This window comes from Bubalus bubalis, chromosome 13, assembly GCF_019923935.1.
Source record: "Bubalus bubalis isolate 160015118507 breed Murrah chromosome 13, NDDB_SH_1, whole genome shotgun sequence".
Lineage (NCBI taxonomy): Eukaryota > Metazoa > Chordata > Mammalia > Artiodactyla > Bovidae > Bubalus > Bubalus bubalis.
The window spans coordinates 57008191-57030373 of NC_059169.1; the positions used below are offsets into that span (position 1 = coordinate 57008191).

Consider the following 22183-nt stretch of genomic DNA (forward strand, 5'->3'; position numbering starts at 1 on the left):
CACGAGTTTCCTTCTATTTAATGACAAGGGAGGAAACAGTCTTACTTTACAAAGAGTAGAACACAGAGCTTGACAAATATTTTCTGCCTTCCTTCTTCCTTCCCATGAATAGACGATGACGTGAAAAGCAGGCTAATAAAACACCTGGAAGTCACTCAGGGAGGATCCAGGGAGTAAACAAGGACCGAGGACAGTTCTCAGAGCACTCTCCCAGGGTAAGGTCCTATACGCGAAACTCTAATAGGCTACCTGCAGAGGAGTGCTGAAGAATGCAACCCTTCAACTATGTCCATCAACACATGCACACGTCTGCTGATATTTTAAAATTAGGAAGGCTAAACCAAAAGCTAATATAAATGATTATTTATAGAGAGAAGGAAAAGAGGAGAGAGCAATGAAAGTGAGACCGCTGTGCATGTACATGGTTATAAGAAGTTTCTTTTGCACCCATATTTTTAAGAAAAGATTTATTTGGCTGCCCTGGGTCTCAACTGAGGAACACAGGATCTTTAGTTACAGCATGCCGACTTTTAGCTGCAGCATGTTAGATCTAGTTCCCCAACCAGGGATCGAACCTGGGCCCTCTGCATTGGGAGCTCAGAATCTTAGCCACTGGACCACCAGGAAAGGCCCTGTATCCATATTTTTAAAAAACTGAATTAAAACAGGAAGAAAAAATAAATTCCTAAAATCGAAAATAAAGAGAAATAAACCTAAATGTCTATCAAATTGGTGGCAGAATTACTTAAAGAATGACTTCAGATGACTTTAAAGCACAGGATGGGTTTTTACTATCAACGCCTTCCTAGGGAAGTTACCAAGCCACTCTCTTTATCGGTTTCCTCATCTGTAAATGACGTTTATACCAGCACCAACCTCTACAATCTTGTGAAGAAGTAACTCAATGATCTGCATGAAGAACTTAGTGTGGTTTGGCACACCTCATCACTACATGGTTATTTTTGAAACAACCTTTTTTGAGTCATCTGTCCCTTTTGGAAAATTAGCTTAGCTGAAACAGATTAAATCCTATAATCCCCAGGTCTACACTTAAATCATGATAGATGGCAGAGGCACAAATAAACCAGAGGGGTGGTAGCATCAGCCTGCAGCACTGTGCAACTTGAAGTGATAAGAGCCATCACACGTGTGGACAGCGTACGGGTACCAGCACTGTCCATTTATTAAGAATCAGCAAAGCTTAATCTATCTTCCATTTTTAGATAAAAGTAAACATTAGCAGTGCTCATACTTTTGCCCCCACCCCCCAATGAATCATCTTACATATTCCATTTGGAAACTACTGGTTTTAACCACTATTATGTCAACAGAATGTCAACAGAATGTTTTAAATGGCTAACTGCTCCACTGTCGCCCACACTGGTTGGTGATGATGCCTGTCCCATGAACATCCCCTTCTAAGGGAAGACCCTCTTCTCCCCACAATTTCTATTCAGGCACGTCCCCAACCACCTGCTCCCTGCAGCCAAGGGTACCTAATCCAGATTCTCAGGGATGCTGTTCCTCCCCCTCACCTGACCCTCATCCTGACCCCCTTCCTGACCTGCCCCCCCCACCTACTCCCCCCTACTCACCTGCTCCTCCCCCCTTCACCTGCTCCCCAGCCCCAGGCCTCCTCACAGGAACTGACTTCTCTATGCAAATTCTGTAAGGGGGTCAGTCACAAGCCCTTCTGCAGATGCTGCCACAGGGTCAGGCACTTGATCCAATCTGGCCCGAGTTCTTTGGTCAGGTTTGATATGAACAGTCTGCGATCTCTGACAATATAGGCTTTGAGCAGCCTAAGGACACCAGGTGGGAAGAAACTAACGGAGAATGAAATCAACACAAAAGAAAATAGAACCAAGAGACATCAGCCTACTCAACCCTGTAACCTGCAAATGGTAAGTTTCATTTTTATTTCTCTTTCCTCCATGGTGACCCTTGTTCCCTGCATTCAGAGTTCCAACTAATGACTACTATCAGTTCAGGTTGGAGAAAGCCTTTTATAAGATGGTTCAGCCTCACAAAAAGATTCATTAATCCCAACCAACTTGTGTTTGGGGGCTTATGTATTAGAAAGTTAAAATGATTCTCGAAAGGCTGCTAAAAATGGAGCAACTGCACAAAACGTAGGAAAAAGACACTAGCAGTCTAAATGACTCTTCACTCAACTTCACTAGACTAAGTATTTATTGGCTACAAGATATAAAGGGGAAAAGGCAAGTTGGCTGATCAGATTAAAACCATTTGTTTTCAACGAATTCAGCTAACTGCACAAACAGCCGACATGTAAAAGAGGGATTTTACAGCAAGAGAAAGCACCCAAAGGCTCCTCCGCCTCTCGAGATGGTTTCTGCACTCCCCTGTACCCCACCAGGCACCTACATTTCTCCTGACATCCTGCAACATCAGAAATACTAACATATCCACAAGGGTTAACTCAATAGGAAACCCCCACTATATGTATTATGCAAATCACAGGGATAGACATCAGAGTTATCATGAAGAGTCAACTGCCATGAAAGCTATCATTTGCGAAAATGTTCCTCCAAGATAAAAATATCTACAACTGAAAGTAATGGAAACTAGATTGTTATGAACAAAGTGAAGAGTAACCACTCTGAATTTTCTGGTAGGTTAATTAAACTATGGGGTTTTTTTCCTTCTCTTCATTAAAAAAAAAAGTCTACTTTTCTAATTGCCCAAATGCACAGACAGTTTCCCAAAAGCAAATGCCTTTGAGTGATTCTAGTACTTTACTAGTTGCAAAAAGGGATTCAATCAGGCAGACCTAACAGGAACTCTTTTCAGTATTCGCTTTCAGTATTTGCTTTTTGTAAGATTGATTAAAATGAACCTGGAAATGCACGCTTTGCTAGAACAGATTGATTAGAAGAAAACAGACACGTGCCTCAATCCAATTATTAGGAAAGATTAACCACCGAGTTCCGAAAGCAGCTGCATTCCGTGTTGTTTATAAACACTAACGACTTGGCAGACAGGCATAGGGACAGGAGGAAAATGCTCAAATGTTCACCTCTGAATTAACTAAGCCATCTCCCCAACTCCTCAGAGCTCCAACCTTAGCTTTTAAGGGACTCTATAAATAGTGTGATAACTCCAAATAAAAAAGGAGAAGGAAACTAGAGAGAAGGGTGATGACAATGTAACAGTTGAAAATAGAGCTCATGGAAAACGGTTCAAGGCACACAACACAGCTGTAAAGTGGCCCAAGACCAAAGATCACAGGAGCATGTATCGTTGTCCCAGGTCAGCTGAGCCTACTCTCACCACCACTGATCTCTGAGCAGAGTTCGAGGTCTCATCAACCCTTCACAGCCGGAGCCCTGGCTACCTCAGGATCTCAGGGATCTCAATTCTTCATCACTGTAACAAGGCACAGAGATCGGAAATTCCGGCTTTCCTTGGCTTTATTGGAACCTCGTTTATTCAGCTTCAGGGAGAAACACAAACTCTACCTTCTGAATTTAGACTGGTGCATACGAAGTAATATAAATGATACCTTCTTAGAAACTTTTGGTAACACAATCAACAATGGTTTTTGGATACTGGTATCATATTGAGTTAAAAACATTAGCAGAAAAAAAAAAATACCACAGAGCTTTGTGCTTAGTCGTGTCCAACTCTTTGAGACCCCATGGACTGCAGCCCACCAGGTTCTTCTGTCTTTGGGGATTTTCCAGGCAAGAATACCGGAGTGGGTTGCCATGCCCTCCTCCAGGGGATCTTCCTAACTCAGAGATCAAACCCAGGTTTCCCGCATTGCAGGCAGATTCTTTACCAACAGAGCCACTCAAGAAGCCCCACAGAGCTTTAGGACTCATATCCTATCAAGTATGTTGTTTTACTTGTTTGGAGGTTATTTGCAAAAAAGTTACTTAGGCACAAAAGGGAGAAGGCTGGAATGCTTACACAGGACAAGCTAAAGGCAAGACAGCCTTCAATATAGAAAACACTACTGTTTTAAAGAAAAGAGGTTCTCCCGGGACACTAACAATGGGCACAGCTTTACGACAGTTCAAGACACAAATGAGCTTTGGGGTCTGAACCAGGTAAGAGTGGTTCCCACAGAAAAGGAGCAGTGAGACTGAAGAAAATGGGGTCTACTCCCCCAGAACTGAAATGAGGCTTCTGATCGCTAGGCAACTCTAAATGTAAGTGCAAGCATTTCAGATACTATACAGAAGTCGAGGCTAGACTTCTCAATTAACAAGGGAAATTAAATATTCATTTAACTCTCTTCCCCAGGAAACCCCAAATAAAATGACAGTAAAAGAATAGATTAGGCAAAAACTCAAAAGGCTAAAGAAGATGACAATAGACTAGAGACAGCAGCAAACTTAGAGAAAATTTCACTCTTTTAGATGAACAAAATTTGAGGAAACCTTCCAATAGTAAAGATACTAAAAAAGAGGTGAAGGGGGGAGTGGAAATAAACTCAAAGGTCTCAGAAACAATCCAGTGAGTGCAAGAAAACCTCGGCAACAACAAAATCTTTGAATAATATCGTAAGAAAAGGAGCAGAAGATATTGCCTCCATGAAACAAGATTTAAAAAAAAAAACAAACAAGGTAATACTCTAAAAAATGAAACATGCAAAGGGTGGATAAAACAGTTGAAGATACAGTCTAAAATGCAGACTAAGGGAAATGATCAAAAATGGAATAAAAAATAAAAATAAGGAATCAGTCTGTTTCAATATGCAATTAACCATTAAAAAAAAAAAAAAAGACAAAACAGACTTTACAGTAACAGGAAGAAAACTATCCCAATAATAGTACCAGAAATGGCTTAGACCTGAGGGACACACATCATTAGTCTGAATGGGTCAGTAAACAACACAACAGGGTTCCCATCAAGAGACAGGATGAGATTTCAGAACACTGGGGACAGAGAACACCCTTCAGGACTCCCAGACACCTTCTAAAGGGGAAAAGAAGGCACGTTCGTAAGAGAGAAAGAGCCAGAATGGCTCTCTTACTGAGAGGCTCTCTGACTTGCTGAGAGGCAAGCGCCCTCTCAGCATCAAGAGAAGCCAGAAAGCACCCGAGCAAGCCCCAAAGACTCTGAAGGACAGGTATACCCTAGGATGGACGTCCAACTGACACTTAGAGACAGACAACCAAACCTGTCTTTGGTACACACGACCTCAGAGTTTATACCTGTGCACACCTCCTTAACAAGTGACTGCAGGCTGTGTTCTGCAAAGCAAGGGAGGAAACCGCTGGGAAGGGGTCGGGATGGAGGGAAGGAGTCAAGTGCAGGGGCCGTGCAGGGCAACAGAAGAGACGCTGCCAGGCACCAGGAGAGCACAGAGGGGGCCTGCTGGGCACAGCTCCGTGGAAACTGACACAAGGTCTTCTTGGCTTTCTTTGGTTCTCTTGAAGACTTTGGTTAAGAATAAGTGACAATTAAGGCCAAGATTAATTTCATACTGGGAGAACCAGGGAAAGTGAAGTTGGGTAGGGATGACGGGAAAAGACAGCAAAGTTCCTGCTTCTGTTTCTGCCAAAACAGCAAGTCAGTATATATATATATAAATAGAAGTATAACTACCTTATTTACTCTATAAGGACATATTCCAGAAAAAAGAGCCAGAGGATTGATGAGTGGTCTCCTCCAGGGAGGGGAATACAGAGGAGGGTGGGCACTGCTGATTCTGTGTCCAGCACAGACAAAGAAGAGTCCCCTGGCAAGGTGACACCACACACCACTTTATCTGCCCTCCTCAAATCGCACAAGAAATCCATGTGTACATAACGACATGCTAGAACCAAGTTTAATAAAACTTACTTTCATACCTGCATTATCACATACATATATATATATATATATATTTAAAATGCTACAGATCCACCGAACAGTACAGTACAATAGCATAAACTACCATGCCAAACGTGTAAAGATCTGTGGTGTTCTCTGATGATTCACGAAAGAGTTCAAAATTCTAAAGAAAATTCTTTAGATTCTACAGACACACAGAGACATTTACAAAACTATATTTATTTCTATCTGTACATGTAGACCACTTATATTTAGACATGTATATAATTCTCAAAGAATCAGATCATTTGGTCTAGGCCATATGAGATTTTGGTTATGAGAAAATTCTGACACAAAATAGAAAAAAAAAAAAAAAAAAATCAGGCTGATAAATTAGAAACTGTTCCAAGACTCTTAAGGCTTCAGGCAGTGCCTCTCTCTCTTCCATTAGAGAGAATTCTGAAATTCCAAGTCGAGTTTCTTGCATTAAATCTGCTGATGCGAATGAACAATTTTCCTTTAATAAATTATGAACTGCATTCATCGTCCTTAAGACTACTTCCAAGCACAATTCTATAGGCTACTTATGTATTAACTTACATTGATACTTACATTGACTAATCCGAAATAGTGCTCGTTGACTGGAAACTGTTCTGGACCAATCTCTTTCTCTAATGCCGAGGCATTGGCGCCCTATGGGATGAAAAGGAGAAATCTCAGTATTCAGGGTATTTTCCCAATACTATCACAGATGCATACACATTACAGAGAGATCCTTAAAATGATTTTGTTTCCTGTAACTACCTAACATTATGGAAAGAAAATAAAGGGTGACAATGAAGAAGAAAGCCTTTTAATAATATGACTAAAAAAAAAAAAACAAAAAACAGTTTGCAGGAACAGTTGGATCAAGGAATTCTACTAAATCCTGCTCCTTTTCCTACATGATTCTTATGTGATGGATGAGAGCCCCTGCTGTATCTGTGGTCTCACAGGTGCGTGATCTCAGAGACAACATGAAGTTAAACAGGAACCTTAGCAACCTTCAGCAACCTAACACTTCTTCAGCAGTGTACGCATGAAAATTTCTCACGCAGAACAAAGGGGGACAAGAATGTTTGCTGAGGGCTTCCCTGGTGGTTCAGTGGTAAGGAATCCACGTGCCAACGCAGGAGACATGGGTTCAATCCCTGGTCCAGGAAAATCCCACGTGCCCCGGAGCAGCTCAGCCCGTGGCCACAGCTCCTGAGCCCGCGTGCTGGCACTACAGGAGCCCGCGCGCCTCGAGCGTGTGCTCCACAGCAAGAGAAGCCACTGCTACGAGAAACTAGAGGACAGCCCCTGAGAAAAGGCCTGCACAGCGACAAAGACCGACACAACACTGCCAAAAATAGATAAATAATATGAAAAAAAATTAAAAAAAGAACGCTTCCTTAAATCTCACCGATGACGGCACAGCTGACCGCAATCTACGAACAGATGGCCTATAAAATGACAGATACCACGTAGCCGTCAGAAGACACGAAGCAGAGTGCATTCAAACACAGTTATTTCTCAAACACATAATACTAGGTACACACAGAAAAAAGATCAACACAACCACCACCACGTATATACACAATAGCACACGGCAAGGGGGCTGGGAGGATGTACATGACACACACCTGAGTGGGGCCGGAGGAGGCCAGGACGCAGAAGTGAAGGGGGTGAAAGACAAGAGCAGAGAATGAGACGACACCCAACAAAAGAAGGGCCTTGCTCAGAGAGTAACCGTGTGCCACGGTCTCAGGGATATGGTCGACATGTCTGTGCATCTGGGGCCCCGAAGGAAAAGGGACTGGGGGGACGGGGGTGACAAAGGCCCCGAGCACCAGCGCGTGCTAGCAAATGCACTCCAGACGCAGTCTGAAAGGGAAGTCAGAGCGATTCTGGAGACAGAGTAGCTGTTAACTTCAAAATTCCCCAGAAAACACAGGACCAGACGAATACAACTGACACTACCCACAAAACAGCCGAACGCTGCCTTGTGTATGAAGCCGCGGACAGGACGACACGCACACGGTGCCTCCCCAGGACAGCCGCACTCAACACCACCCGGTGCCCAGCGCGCCCCTGCTGCCTCCTGAGCCTGGAAGCCCGGCCCTTTGTCAGGTGGCGCCTCCTTGGCTTCCTGACACACCAGGCCCGAAAACAAGGCCTGATGGAAGGGACCAGGCAGGCTGGTGGTCAAGCTCAACCAAAGCAAGACATTTGCCTGAATACATTCCAGCCACCCAGCACCTGTATTTATACATGATGTTTACTTGTTTAAGACATACTATTCGGCTTTATATAAGACCTTGATACAATCCCTAGCTCACAGATACTATTTAAATTTGGCATTCCATGAACTTTTTAATAATAACACGAAATTCAGTTATGACAGCAACTTCAAGATCCACTGAACCAGAGCCCTTTGTGGGGAGCCTACCAGCCCACTGTCCATACCGCCAGCTCGAGTGTCTTGTCACGGAATTTCCTCACGTGTGCTGAAAACTATCACTAAGAATTCAAACTGATACTGGTGTCATTCAAACAAGTATAACCTCTTTCCATACACACATACACAAAAGCTAGAAAAGGTGCTACTGTCAAAGGACATCTACTTGCAACAGTAAAAGCCAGCAGGCACACCCAAGGAAAGCATTTCTCGCCCTCAGGGTGAATCAAGAACCCAGCATGCCAGGCTTCCCTGTCCTTCCCTATCTCCCAGAGCTTGCTCAAACTCATGTCCATTGCATCAGTGATACCTTCCAACCATCTCACCCTCTGTCCCCCGCTTCTCCTCCTGCCCTCAATCTTTCCCAGCATCAAGGTCTTTTGCAATGAGTCAGCTCTTTGCATCAGGTGGCCAAAGTGTTGGAGCTTCAGCTTCAGCATCAGTCGTTCCAATGAATATCCAGGGTAGATTTCTTCAGCAATTTTCCAAACCCCAGCTCTAAGCTCATCTGTTGGGTGTTCAAGGAAGCCCTTATACCAACTTAGGTTTTCACAGCTAAAGGTCAGATAATTTCTAAAGTCTCTTCTAACTCAACATTCTATCATGTCTAATCACTTTTATCCACACTTCTGAGGACATTACTAGATTAACACAAAACTCTAGGAACCAAGTCAACCAGCACATGACAAGCACCATAGATGGTTATAGATGGAGTAAGGGCAGCAGACTGCAATGGGAAGTACAGAGAGCACGGAACTTACGGACGTGACTGCTAAGTTAAGGTCCAGCGCAGTAAACTATACCTTAGTGCAGCGCGATGACACTGCGGCGCTGATTCTGTGAACGTGCCGGAGGACAGTCTCATGGCAGGAATTCAAGACTCTTGCAGAAACGACCAGAGCACATTCCTGCCTCTAGCCAAACGCTAACTACAAAGGCAGAGTGTAGACTCATCCAGTGGCTGATGAGTGGTTCTTTTTTTGTTTTTTAATTTAGAAGTGTTTTCAACACTGTAGTTAGACATTAATTGGTTAAAAATAATAATAAAGAAAAAAACCCCACCAAGTTGAAAATGTGCTATACAATTTTTTTTAGTACATTTACAAGAGTTCTCAAACACCATCCCCTGAAGATTCTAAGATTCTGTTGAAGGTTGCCAAACCGTATCACATCAAGTAATAGTCCATCCAGCAGCCCAAGATTTAAATTGAGCCTAGAACCTGTCAACATCCAACGGGGATGGCTCTGAACAGTCTCCCATCCCCACACTTGAGAAATATGTTCCTACTGCAATTAACAACGCTGCGTGAAATCATGGTTCTTCACTGGGACAAAGGGAAGAAATGTTGGCACTCTCAGGAATCTCTGCTCTAAAGCCATGGGGATCAGGAATGTCATCTGTTTTGTCTGAGAACACAACACACTAAAGGAAAAAAACATTCTTTCTGACTCTTCTGTTACCACGTAAGATTATTTTAGACTCAGGACCTATTGCTACAAATTCATCACAAAGAAGTGATTAGATATTTATGACCCTCCTGATGAAAACCACCAAAAAGTGGATGAATTTTTTAATTAAAAAAAATATACAGTAATTTAGTGAGCTGGTGAGAAAATAAGAAATCTGCAGAAACCAAAAATCAAGTGATGGGAGAACCTGAGAGATGAGCAAATGCCAAAGATGGATTTCACGAGGAGGCACCTGCCGACACCAGCGACCCGAGCACCCTACGCTGATGGCCAGATCGAGCAGGGCACGGAGACCAGGGCTGAGGCTCAGGGCCCACTCAAGACGGGGACCGGCAGGAGACCCAAGCATGGCAAGGGAGCCGAGAGGGCTGTGTCTTCAGCAAAGGCGGAACAAGAAATAACCCTGCACCACAAGAGGAGATGGCAAAAGAACCTGCCGGCCTTGTCCTTGGCCTGGGGGTGGGAGAGACGACCAGTATCTTCCTAACAGTCATAACCACAAGCTGGCCCCCATCAAAGCTTGTGACCCAGATTCACACACACAAACAAAATCAGGCAGGAAATGTAATTCAACAAGGTCCTAAGTGGATGGTGCCCACAACTAGCAAACAGGGGAATTACAGACTCATTCCAGAAGACAAATTCAATCCACCCACAAGGAATTCCCGCAAGTAAAACTCCCAGGAGATTGAGTTCACAGTCAAAAATCACACATACACACAAAAGCAGAAAAACAAAGCACCATGTGTAAAAACCAGTGAAAATACAGACAGAAGAATTAAGGCTCAAGATGCTAATATACTTCAGACATGACATAAAGCAAATGGTTGGTATATACAAAGAAACAGCAAAAGCCTGATTATAAGAACAAACATCAGAATTTAAAGCCTAAGCTGATTTGTTTTTAAAGAATCAAATAAAACTTTCAAATCTGAAAATTATAATGGAAAGTAAAAAACTCAATGGTAATTATGGAGACAGTTTAAAAAAAAAAAGCTCCAATACTTTGGCCACCTGATATGAAGAGCCAACTCACTGGAAAAGACCCTGGATGCTGGGGATGACAGAGGATGAGATGGTTGGATGGCATCACTGACTCAATGGACTTGAGCTTGAACAAGCTCCGGGAGTTGGTGATGGACAGCCTGGCATGCTGCCATCCATGGGGTCATGAAGAGTCAGACACAACTGAGCAACTTAGCAACACTCTGCTGCTGCTAAGTCGCTTCAGTCATGTCCGACTCTGTGCAACCCCATAGACGGCAGCCCACCAGGCTTCCCCGTCCCTGGGATTCTCCAGGCAAGAACACTGGAGTGGGTTGCCATTTCCTTCTCCAATGCATGAAAGTGAAAAGTGAAAGTGAAGTCGCTCAGTTGTGTCCGACTCCTAGCGACCCCATGGACTGCAGCCTACCAGGCTCCTCCGTCCATGGGATTTTCCAGGCAAGAGTACTGGAGTGGGGTGCCATCGCCTTCTCCTAACAACACCCTGGCCTGGCCTAGTCCAATTCTTAAAAAACTGAGTGTCTCACCGAAAATTAACCACCAACCCATGTGAAAGAAGAGAAGTAGAAACTATAAGGATACCTTCTGTTTACTGATAAAGATACTGTGTTTTGAGGACACAGCTGCAAATAGGAAAAAAGAAAACCAGTCGGGAGATGGCTCTTCTGAAGGACAACGTTTACACAGTCAACCATGAAAACACATCTGACCGCCCTGCATTCTGCCGTTGAAAGAAACAATTACACAAAAGCAAAGTGACACCCAGGAATGTTTTCAAGGCAGTAAATTAAGGAAATCTCTTCTACCATCTAAAGCTTGACTATGATTAAAAAATGGTTATCTGTGAAGATGTATTTGGAAAAGCTAATTATGTTCAGTGTACAATGCTTAAGAAAATAGCAAACTTTATACATTTTAGCAAGAAATAAAAAGGGATGAAAATGTAAAAGATCAACACCTCCATATAGAAAATGGACTTATCAAGAACATAGTCGTCTGTCTGTATCTGTGGGGAACTGGTTCCAGGACCTCCACAGATCCCAAAACCCAAGGATGCGCAAACCCATCATGCGAAACGACGCGGTTCTTGCATATGACCCATGAGCCATCTCTCGAGGTCATGTCACACCTAGTGCAGTGTAAATGCCATGTGAACAGCTGCCAGCGCACGGCACATTCAAGTTTTGCTTTTACGAACTTTCTGGGACTTTGTTCACAAATGTTTTTGATCCTGGAAGGCGGAACCCACAGATACAGAGGACCGGCACTTCCTTCTTTCCATTAGACAGCTTACAGTTCTTTATACTAGATAGCCTGTATTTAATACAAATATGAGAAAACACATTTCCCCCACTGTTGTGTTTCAAGTCCTATCTTGAAATCCAGCATTTATCATTCCCAGTTTAATACTGAAGAGGGTCAGATCAGGTCGGGAGCCAAAGGAGAACTGCCAAAACAGGCAGGAAAGGCTTCCTGAAGATCAAAGAAGCAAGTGACCCTACAAACCGAGAACAGTGCGGGAGGCACAGGAAGAGGCGAGGTAGGATGTGGACAAAGCAAGGAGGAAGTGAGTGCGGGCAGGAAAGGGGTGAATCCAGAGTGAGATGTGAGAAGCAAGCTCCTGTCTCCCAAACCAGAAGATGGAGAAGGGAGACAAGGCTGAGAGCCCACGACTGTTCCCCTGGAAGACGCCATACCCCGACGCTAAACCAGAGACGCCATGCCCCGACGCTAAACCAGACACTGTACCCCGACACTAAACCAGAGACAACAAACATTTTCATGAGAAAACAAACCATTCCCATACTCTCAGTCTCAGGCATCCTAAAAGTCATCCCAAAGCAGTAGTCCTCCAGAAAGGATGAACCTCAGTAAGCATCTGAGAACCAAAAAGGCCGCAGCCCTCAGTAGGTAGCAGAGTATCACAACCGCTGCTCCCTTTTCAGTGACGCTCAAGAGGTCACAGTGCCTCTCCCTACCGAGAGAGTAAACGGTGGTTTGTGAGACTTCTGTTCCAATATTCAAGTACACGTATATTAGGTCTAACTGCCAAACCGCTCAATCAGAAAACGGGGACCAACGTTTTCCCACTTACAAAAACATGAACCCCTCAGTTTTCCCCAAATCCTGTGTTACAGTAAAGTGAACTATGTGAAAAGTCCCTCACACTCCTGCAAGGAAAATCACCATCCAGCTACAACGTATTATTAAGCTGAAGTGAAATCAAAACTATGTAAATTATTGACTGACTGAATTATTCTGTTACTGTAACAACAGGGTTCATACTCCAGATTCCAGGGGCTAACTGTAATAAAAACTAAAATTATCATCAAACTGAAATAGTTGTTAGACACAGAAAGGAACTGACTGCAGCTGGCAGCACGCGGAGTCCTGTCCAAAACACCCCGCAGAATGGAAAGACGTCACAGAGGAGACACAGGGGGAAGTTCCTGGGGTCAGGCCCTCCACCACCACTGTTCAGCTAAAAAACCCTCAGCATTAACTATGTCAGAAGACTTACAACCACAGGCTTTAAAACCCTTCGGAAAAAATGAGGGGAGAATACTTTCTCATTTTATGAAACCAGCATCACCCTGACTCTGAAGCTAGACTAAGACACTAAAAACTACAGGCGCTATCCCTTATGAATATAGATGCAGAAACCCCAACAAAGCACTAGTGAACCAAATTCAAGGATGTACTAAAAGGATTACCGACCATGACCAAGTGGGATAAACACCCAGAATAAAGCACTCTTACAATCCAAGAACAAAAAAAAAACAACCCAGCAAAACCAATACAATATTGTAAAGTTAAATTAAAACAAAACAAAACAAAAAAACAACCCAACCAAAAAATAGGCAAGTGACTCAAACTGACATTTCTCCAAAGATGATACACAAATGGCAAACAAGTACATTTAAAGATGCTCAGTATCACTACTCACTAGGGAAATGCAAATCAAAATCACAAGGTGCCACTTCACACCCATCAAACTGGCCAGAATCAAGGGGGGGAAACAGAAAACAGGCATTGGTGAGGATGTGAAGAAACTTACTGGTTCCTCCAAAAATTTAATATGGCATTCCCATATGGCTCAACAATTTCCATCCTAGGTACATATCCAAAAGGTCTGAAAACAGGAAGGTCAACATTCACAGCAGCATTAGTCATTAAAGGCAAAAGGCAGAAAGAACCCCAAATGCCCATCAAGAGAGGAACAGATACACAAACCATGGACTAATACAATGGAGTATCATTGAGCCATAAGAAGAAATGAAGTACTGATTCATGCCATGACATGCATAAACTTTGAAAACATTATGCTAAGTGAAATAAGAGGACCCAGACCCAAGAGGACAAATAGTGTAGGATTCCATTGACATGGAACACCTCCACTGGGCAAATTCACAGAAGACAGAAAGTAGATTAACTTTAGATTAAGCAAAGTCTGCAGACAGGGAGGAATGGGGAGTTCTACTGAATGGCCATGGAGCTCCGGCTGGGGTGATGAAAACATTCTAGAATAAGACAGCGGTGACAGCTGCCACGACATGGCAAATGTAATTAATGTTACTGAAATCTATACATAAGATTAGCTGAAGAGGCAATTTTTTTTTTGTTATATATATCTGACCACAATTTTAAGAAAAGGACTTCATGATCAAGTGTCAAGGCTGTTATACTGGGATCCCAAGACAAGAGTTAATCACGCGTCCTCCCCCACCATTGTTTTCCTGGAGAGCAAGTCACTACTGAAATCCATAATTTCTTGAGTTAAAAAACCTCACCATGAGGATCGGATAAGGCCAAGCATTGCTTGTTTAGTGTCATAAGCCCAAAAGATGAGTTAAACCTTGAAGCAAACAATACCTACCTTCCACTGCTCTGACTGAGCTAGCTACAAGAGTGCAAAATAAAGACACAGGGAAAATTCCGGGAGGCACTGCTGTCTGAGGAAAGACGGGGACAGAAGGGCAGAGAGCAAGTGCGGTCCAGATGCCCAACAGTGAGAGGCTGAGTGACTCCCAGCGTCGTGTGCGGCACTGCTGAAAAACCTCAACAGAACTCACCTTTCAAAATAAACACAGGCTTACCTGTTTTAATACAACTAGAACACAATGTTCCAAATGCAGGGAGAAATCGGAGTGGGAGCCTGAGTTTGGGAATGCTACAGAGATCCTGTGTGGGGGCTGGGAATCGGGGACAGAGTCTGAGCCCAAGCTCAGCACCACCTCCGGACAAGTCACCAAGGCTGGTGTGGTCTCTGCACCTCCTAATACAGGAAAACACCTACTCTGCCAAGCTCATGGGGCTGGAAAGCAAACAACGAGAGTGAAGCTGCCCTTTGTAAGGCTATCAGAAGCATCAGTCACTCAAGTGATGGTTTCAACCAAACGGAACAACACAACGGAAAATTCCAACAGAAGACAGCGAACTACCTCACTTGTACTTTGTTTGGGAAGCTACTGGGCAGGTTAAAGAAAACACATAGCTCTTTATCCAAAAGTCTTAAGTTAGCACCCCCTGGACAGTTGTAATAAATACTAGAACAAGCACCAAATCCCTTTTGTGCGCCTCATGTAACACCTTATTTAATAAATACTGCAAGCTCATATACTGAACACAATGCAAAGTGCAGAGGGTAGAGAGTAAAAGCAAGGTGTTGTTGGTCGCCCCCTCCCTTCAGTTCCTTTCCCCAGAGACACCGGCTGCTAACAGCTTGGTTTCAGCGCTACAGTGGTTATTATCACAGCTGTAAATTACAGATGTCTCGTTACCAGCTTTAAATCTGCTCTGCAAATGCGAAACTGGCACACACACGCCTCCGGTTCTCCTTCCCCACGCCACCTCCCAGTTTTTATTACGAATTACTGGGTATAAGATTGCTTTAGGGAATCTAGTAATTCTATATTTAACTCTCTAGCCAGATTTACCAATCTCATAAAGTAGGTAAATTACTGCTGTGAAACTCTCCTTCTATGTCCCTCCTTCCTCCCCATCCCTACTACCTGTTTACCTGGGCAGAGGCTGGACCACTCACATTTGCTTCTGTGACAATTCACCCACCACACTTCACTCACAACACAGGAGCTCCACAGACAGCAGCTTGGAGGGCAGCCAATGCTGCCCGGGAGCTCAACTCGAAAGCAGACAAAAAGACGTTGAGTAACTTCGACGTAAGAAAAGGTGAGTTACAAAGGCGGCAAAACTTTACAACTATCAAAAACCAAAAAAAAAATCATCGCTGCAACAAAGTTCAGGAAAGTCAACAAGAAAAAAACCTAAGGAACAGACACATGGCCCTTGGACATTTAACTATTGTCACTTAAAGGAGAACTTTTCAAGTTTCCCGTTCTCTTTCTCCCTCCCCGGTTTCCCTTAAGTGTCTGGAAACCCCCGCTTAGCAGATATAACTTGTGAAAGAAAGATGGCCAGCATCTGCATCTCTGATTGGGATTCCTCCCCACTGGTCCTGGAAGAGCTAGGAGGGACAGGGAGGCAGAGCGCCAGGGGGCGTGGCTGGGGGTGGCTGCACCCTGGGCTGGCCCTAGGTCTTCGGGGACCCAGTCCATCACATGCCGGTCCCTGCTCTCTCCCCAGCCCTAACGGCCAGTCCACCCACCCCCAGACAGAAGGTCAGCCACTCTCTGCAAAGACCAGGTCTCTGGCCTGACCCCACGTGCCCACTACTCTGTGTCAATAGGAAGCGAGAAGGCTCCCTGACCCAGCTCTCCCAAGCCAGAGGCTAGATGCGATTACCATGGTGACGGCATCACAGCCACAGCCAACCATGAACGGCAGATTCCAAGTTCAAGCTTCCACAGGGGCTCTCTGGGGAGGACCACAGCTGGCTGGTCTGTTTTTTGCTTCTTTTCTTTCCCATCACTACTTTCCAGTCCTCTAGGAATCCCTCAAAGGATCTGGTGCATCGGTAACGCCGCTCACCCTCTAGCTCTATTGCAGTTCAACAGACAAAGCACCAATAGCCAGCCACTCAGCACATGCACGCCGACACACCTTTCTGTGACTCCCACAGATGGTGCCACTGAAGAAGCAGACGTGCATGTGCTCACACTGGCCACAGGGTCCTTTATAGCAGATCTCATAAGAGTTTTTATATTAACAAGTATAATATCACTTCCAGTAGTCTGCGCTCCACACAACACTAATATATCTAAATCCTATAACAAGCTCTGCTAATAAACATCTACAGTCATGAAAGGAGTCCTTCTTGGTGCTAAACCAATCTCAGCAGAAACTCGCACCCCACAGCAAAGGCTGTTTCACTCAGACCGCTGTTCCCTGAAGTCACTTCCAACAATGCTTTCTTATTACATCCAGAAATGTAAAAGAAACTCATAGATCCATTATCTACTTCAGAATAGATTTTATAAATTAGAACAAATTTGAAAACTTATTAGTCACACTATGACTATGTCACCACACTCCAAAGAAGAGGACTAAAGGACTGCTCTTTCTAGTGATGCTGATTCCCACGGGATAGAACATGGAGAGAAGCAGTGTGCAGACCAAAGGTGACTCAACTTCAAAAATATCCTTATCCCATTTGGTTTGCCGTCTAGAATCATCTTCCATTATATTCTGAAACTGACACAGAGGTGGGGAACAGGTCTCCTCTATTCAGTCTGAGGAGGGAAACGTGAGTCCCACGGTGAGCACACACATCACCTGCCCAGACACATGGTGCCCCCTCCCCCAAATCCCAAAGAATAGGGACCTGCTCTCCACTCAGGTCCCCTTAAGTCTTTCCTACTACCAAAAATACTCTCACAGTTACTTCCTTCTGAACAGCGAAGAGTAAGCCGAGGAAGTCTGAAACAACCCCAACAAACAGTAATTCTAATTCCTCTACAGAAGAAGTAAGGAACTTGAACACAACTTGAACATAATTTTGTAATGCTAGAGACGTGATCTCATTACAGAATGTGATGGATGTTCTGCTGCTGCTGCTGCTAAGTTGCTTCAGTCAACTCCGTGCGACCCCATGGACTGCAGCCTACCAGGCTTCTCCGTCCATGGGATTCTCCAGGCAAGAACACTGGAGTGGGTTGCCATTTCCTTCTCCAATGCATGAAAGTGGAAAGTGAAAGTGAAGTCGCTCAGTCGTGTCCGACTCTTAGTGACCCCATGGACTGCAGCCTACCAGGCTCCTCCATCCATGGATTTTCCAGGCAACAGTACTGGAGTGGGGTGCCATTGCCTTCTCCCAATGGATGTTCTAACAAAGTTTTAAAATCACTTTTACAGGGAGCTGCCCTGGGGGTCCAGTGGCTAAGACTCCAAGCTCCCAATGCAGGGAGCCTGGGTTCGATCCCTGGTCTGAGAACTAGATGCCACATGCCACAACTAAGACCCAGTGCAGCCAAATAAATAAAATAAATAGTCTTTTAAAAATCACTTTTATAAAGGAAAGACTAGGTCAGCAATTAGTGATATATTATGTGGGGTATCAGCAAACAAGCAGACAAAAAACAGTGCTCCATTCTGTGAACAGGAACGCAGATAAAAAGCAGTGCTCCATTCTGTGAACAGGAACGCCATCCCAAGCCATAGTATCCACCAGTGTCATAAAGAGAGACCTACACAGGATGCACTTAAACGAGAGAGGAGATGCCATGCAGACACGCTGGGCCGGATGACACAGAGACATCAGGAACAAAACGCTGCTGCCAGAGGCACCTACAAGCAGCCTGAAGATGAACGAAGAGGCATCAAAAATGAATGAAAACATTCCGAGTTTTTTTTTTTTTATCTCAGATCTCTAAGTGTAACAAAATTTATCAGCTGAATACAGGTAATGCTTTATGGTCTCAGCTGCACCTCCAAACATTTACATAAACACTTAGCCACTGAGGTCTATGAAATACACAAATCCTAAGATATCGGCTGGTCTCTGTGGAGGATACAATCATACATCAACAAGTGCAGCCAGGAGTGCACTGGGGAGGGGGCCAGGACACGTCTCCCCCACCCAGAACACACGAGCTTTGTGTGAACAGGGTTCCTTCCGGCTAGAACTCAGGCAGGATTCTGTCTAGGAATCCTCCCACCACAGGCCTGAGTTACTGCGGAGTCTTGTTATCAAAGGACTGCTTCACCATCACAAGTCTATGTGGAAAGCGATAGGGATTCTGAAATGACTTTGCACATGTGTGTGTAGCTGCCTACCCACTTGGCACCACCAGGCAAAGCAAGATGTGGACAAGGCGATCCCTATTTGCAGGGAACCCACAGCGTAGGAGAGGAGAACCAGGGCCCAACAGGAAAAGTTAATTTCAGTGATAACATGGTACCTGGGATTCACCTCAGAATAACCCAGGAGGTGTACAGCAGGTGGGAAGGAAGAAGACAGGCTGGTCAAGAGACACCCTGGGCTGCAGACAGCAGATGGTGCACGGCGGCACGCGACATGAAGCGCTGACCCGAGAGACGTCTGTTTTTCTTTAGGAAAGAAGACTGCGCTTGGTTAAAACAGAATGGGAAACATGATGAACTGCCAAAGAAGTGATTCAGATAACGGATTCATTTAGAAAGAGGTGGCCCCTTCACAGAAAATAATCACAAGCAGGACATTTACCAAGCAAGGGGAGAAACAGCCTCAGTCAGGCTGACTTCACACTGACAAGCTGCTGGGAAGGCATCACTGTGGTGGACAGAGTTAAAGGGCTCCCCTCGACTGCAGGAAGGGCCAGCAACTTGCTTCTAACCAACAGAATCTGACGAAGGTCACGGGACAACGATTCTTTGGTTATAGAAGACTCTGCACCGCTCCCTGGCGTGCTGTCTGACTCACTGACTGGCTCTGAAGGAACAGGCTGCCAGGAGCTGAGAGGACCATCCCAGGACAGAGGGGGGCCACGTGGAGGGGAGGGCTACATGGAGGAGGGGTCCTGCAGAGAGGTCTCACAGCCAGGAAATAGAGGCGACCTCTCAGTGCTGAGGGTTGTCTCCTACAGACAGCCGGCCAAAAGCCAGACCCCTCCAACCTGTGCCCTCTGCAAGGCTGCAGCTGGTGCCCTGGCCAGAGGTCAGTTCTCATCAGAGCCTCACCTGGCAGTGGATCTGCTCGATGACAAACGCATGCTGGTTTAAGCTGCGAACTTTGTGACAGTCTTCAATTCTGAAGCTCTGCATTTGTCACAGCTCGTGCGGTGTTTGCCCCTTTAGTTTTGCCATCGTTCTGTCTCTTGAGTTTAAAGAAACACTGATTCTGGAACCCCAGGATACAACAGAGAGATCAACGTTGACCCTGCAGAAGGACCACGGTGCCCTGCTCTGCCTGAGACAGTGTGGGCCAGGTGTCGGCACACATTTCAGTCCCAGAGGGCCCCAGGTGAGACGAGAACGCAGCCTTGTATTCACATTCTACACCTTAAATCTTTACCTTCCCAAGCACGACTGCACCTTTCATTCTTTTCAGTTTGCTCCAACTGAACACCCTACACATCTCTATCTATTACCGTTAACATTCTGCTGGACTTTGCCCAGATTAATGATTTCTTTGGTAAAGAAGTTCAGCGTACAGATCAAAATACAACATTTAAGCTTGCAGACACATTCAACAGAGCTTTCCTTAGTTTACATCTAATGGAGGAAGATTCATTTCTGTAATGCTGATACATCCAATATTCCTACCACAGTAGTAAGGTTCCTCCAGCTTGTGCTACACACGTGTATAAAATTGTTTCTAAAACAGTTGTTCTTAGATAAAATAATGTCAGAAACTTCTTTAGAAAGACAGAGCTTTCCTACAGCAATTTCATATACCCAATTGAAGTCACTCAGTCGTGCCTGACTCTCTGCGACCCCATGGACTGTAGCCTACAGGGACTCTCTGTCCATTGGATTGTCCAGGGAAGGGTACTGGAGTGGGTTGCCGTTTCCTTCTCCAGGGGATCTTCCTGGCCAGGGATCGAACCCAGATCTCCCGCATTGCAGGCACACACTTTACCATCTGAGCCACCAGGGAAGCCCTAGGCCCACTTTATTTTATGTGGTACATGCATGCTAAGTCTCTTCATTTGCGTCCAACTCTTTGCGACCCCTGCTGGACTGTAGCCCACCAGGCTCCTCTGTGCATGGAATTCTCCAGGTAAGAACAGTGGAGTGAACTGCCATGCCCTCCTCCAGCGGATCTTAGGATATATATAAACGCAGGTGAAGTCACACACAGGTACTATGTTGTACATGAGAGACAGCATTAGAAAACTGCCACGGCTTGTCACAGGTGAGGAATGGATCTGTCAGGTCGAAGGAAGCCCTGATTTTGAGATGATCCATCAGAATCTGCCCACTTAGAATTCAATTCCTTTATTGAACACATAACTTTTAATCGAAAGGTTAATTTCTCCCACTAGAACCTAAACTAAGAAAGAGCTAAGTATAACTCAGAACCAGCACAGAGAGATGGCCCTACCCTCCAGCGGCAAGTGCGCTGACACCTCAGACTTTCCAGCTGCCGATGATGCCTGACACCAAGCGACTCCACCATGTCCTGGGCAGACCCTTCCCAGGGTCTGTCCCTCCCTTTCCACTCACCCCAAAACTGCCTGAATTTTGACTGAGGATTTCCACCTGAAATAAGAAGGTAATGTGCAGACAGGTCAAGCGAAGTACTACTATGTTACTAAAATTTACCTTGCTGATACAGGAAATTCATAATTTGATTGAGTATATAGTCAGCCATGAATACACAGGGTTCCTGGAAGACTACTTGAGAGCTGAAGAAGGGAGTTAACATTTACTGAACCAGATCCCTAATATACCATCTCATTTACTCCTCCTAGTAACCTCATGTGTGTGTGCTCAGTCGCCTAGTTATGTCTGACTCTTCACCACCGCATGGACTCTAGCCTGCCAGGCTCCTCTGTCCATGGGATTTCCTGGGGAAGAACACTGGAGTGGGTTGTCATTTCCTTCTCCAGAGGATCTTCCCAAGCCAGGGATCGAATTCACGTCTCCTACATAGCCAGGTGGGTATTTTACCACTGAGCCACCTGCGAGCCCCCCATTAACCTCAGAGCAGTGCTTCTGGACAACCGGTTAAGTGAGACAGTTATAAACCAAGACTCTGGACCCAGACTCAAGGGATCTGAACCCTAGATCTGCATGACGGTAGGAAAACTCCTTCAGCTTTTTGTGCCTCAGTTTGCTTCCCTGTTGGCTCAGCTGGTAAAGATCAGATCAGATCAGTCACTCAGTTGTGTCCGACTCTTTGCGATCCCATGAACTGCAGCACGCCAGGCCTCCCTGTCATCACCAACTCCCGGAGTTCACTGAGACTCAAGTCCATCGAGTCGGTGATGCCATCCAGCCATCTCATCCTCTGTCATCCCCTTCTCCTCCTGCCCGCAATCCCTCCCAGCATCAGAGTCTTTTCCAATGAGTCAACTCTCCGCATGAGGTGGCCAAAGTACT

At 45.0% G+C, this 22183-nt stretch overlaps 1 protein-coding gene across 1 annotated transcript in view; it reads right to left on the reverse strand.

Moving 5' to 3' along the window:
- The window catches only part of USP12 (ubiquitin specific peptidase 12), a 59419-nt gene that overhangs the window by 20649 nt on the left and 16587 nt on the right, over positions 1-22183 (reverse strand). Inside the window, exon 2 of the mRNA XM_025262864.3 lies at positions 6400-6480. Within this exon, the coding sequence (XP_025118649.1) occupies positions 6400-6480 (81 nt within the window). The remainder of the gene's footprint in view (positions 1-6399; positions 6481-22183) is intronic.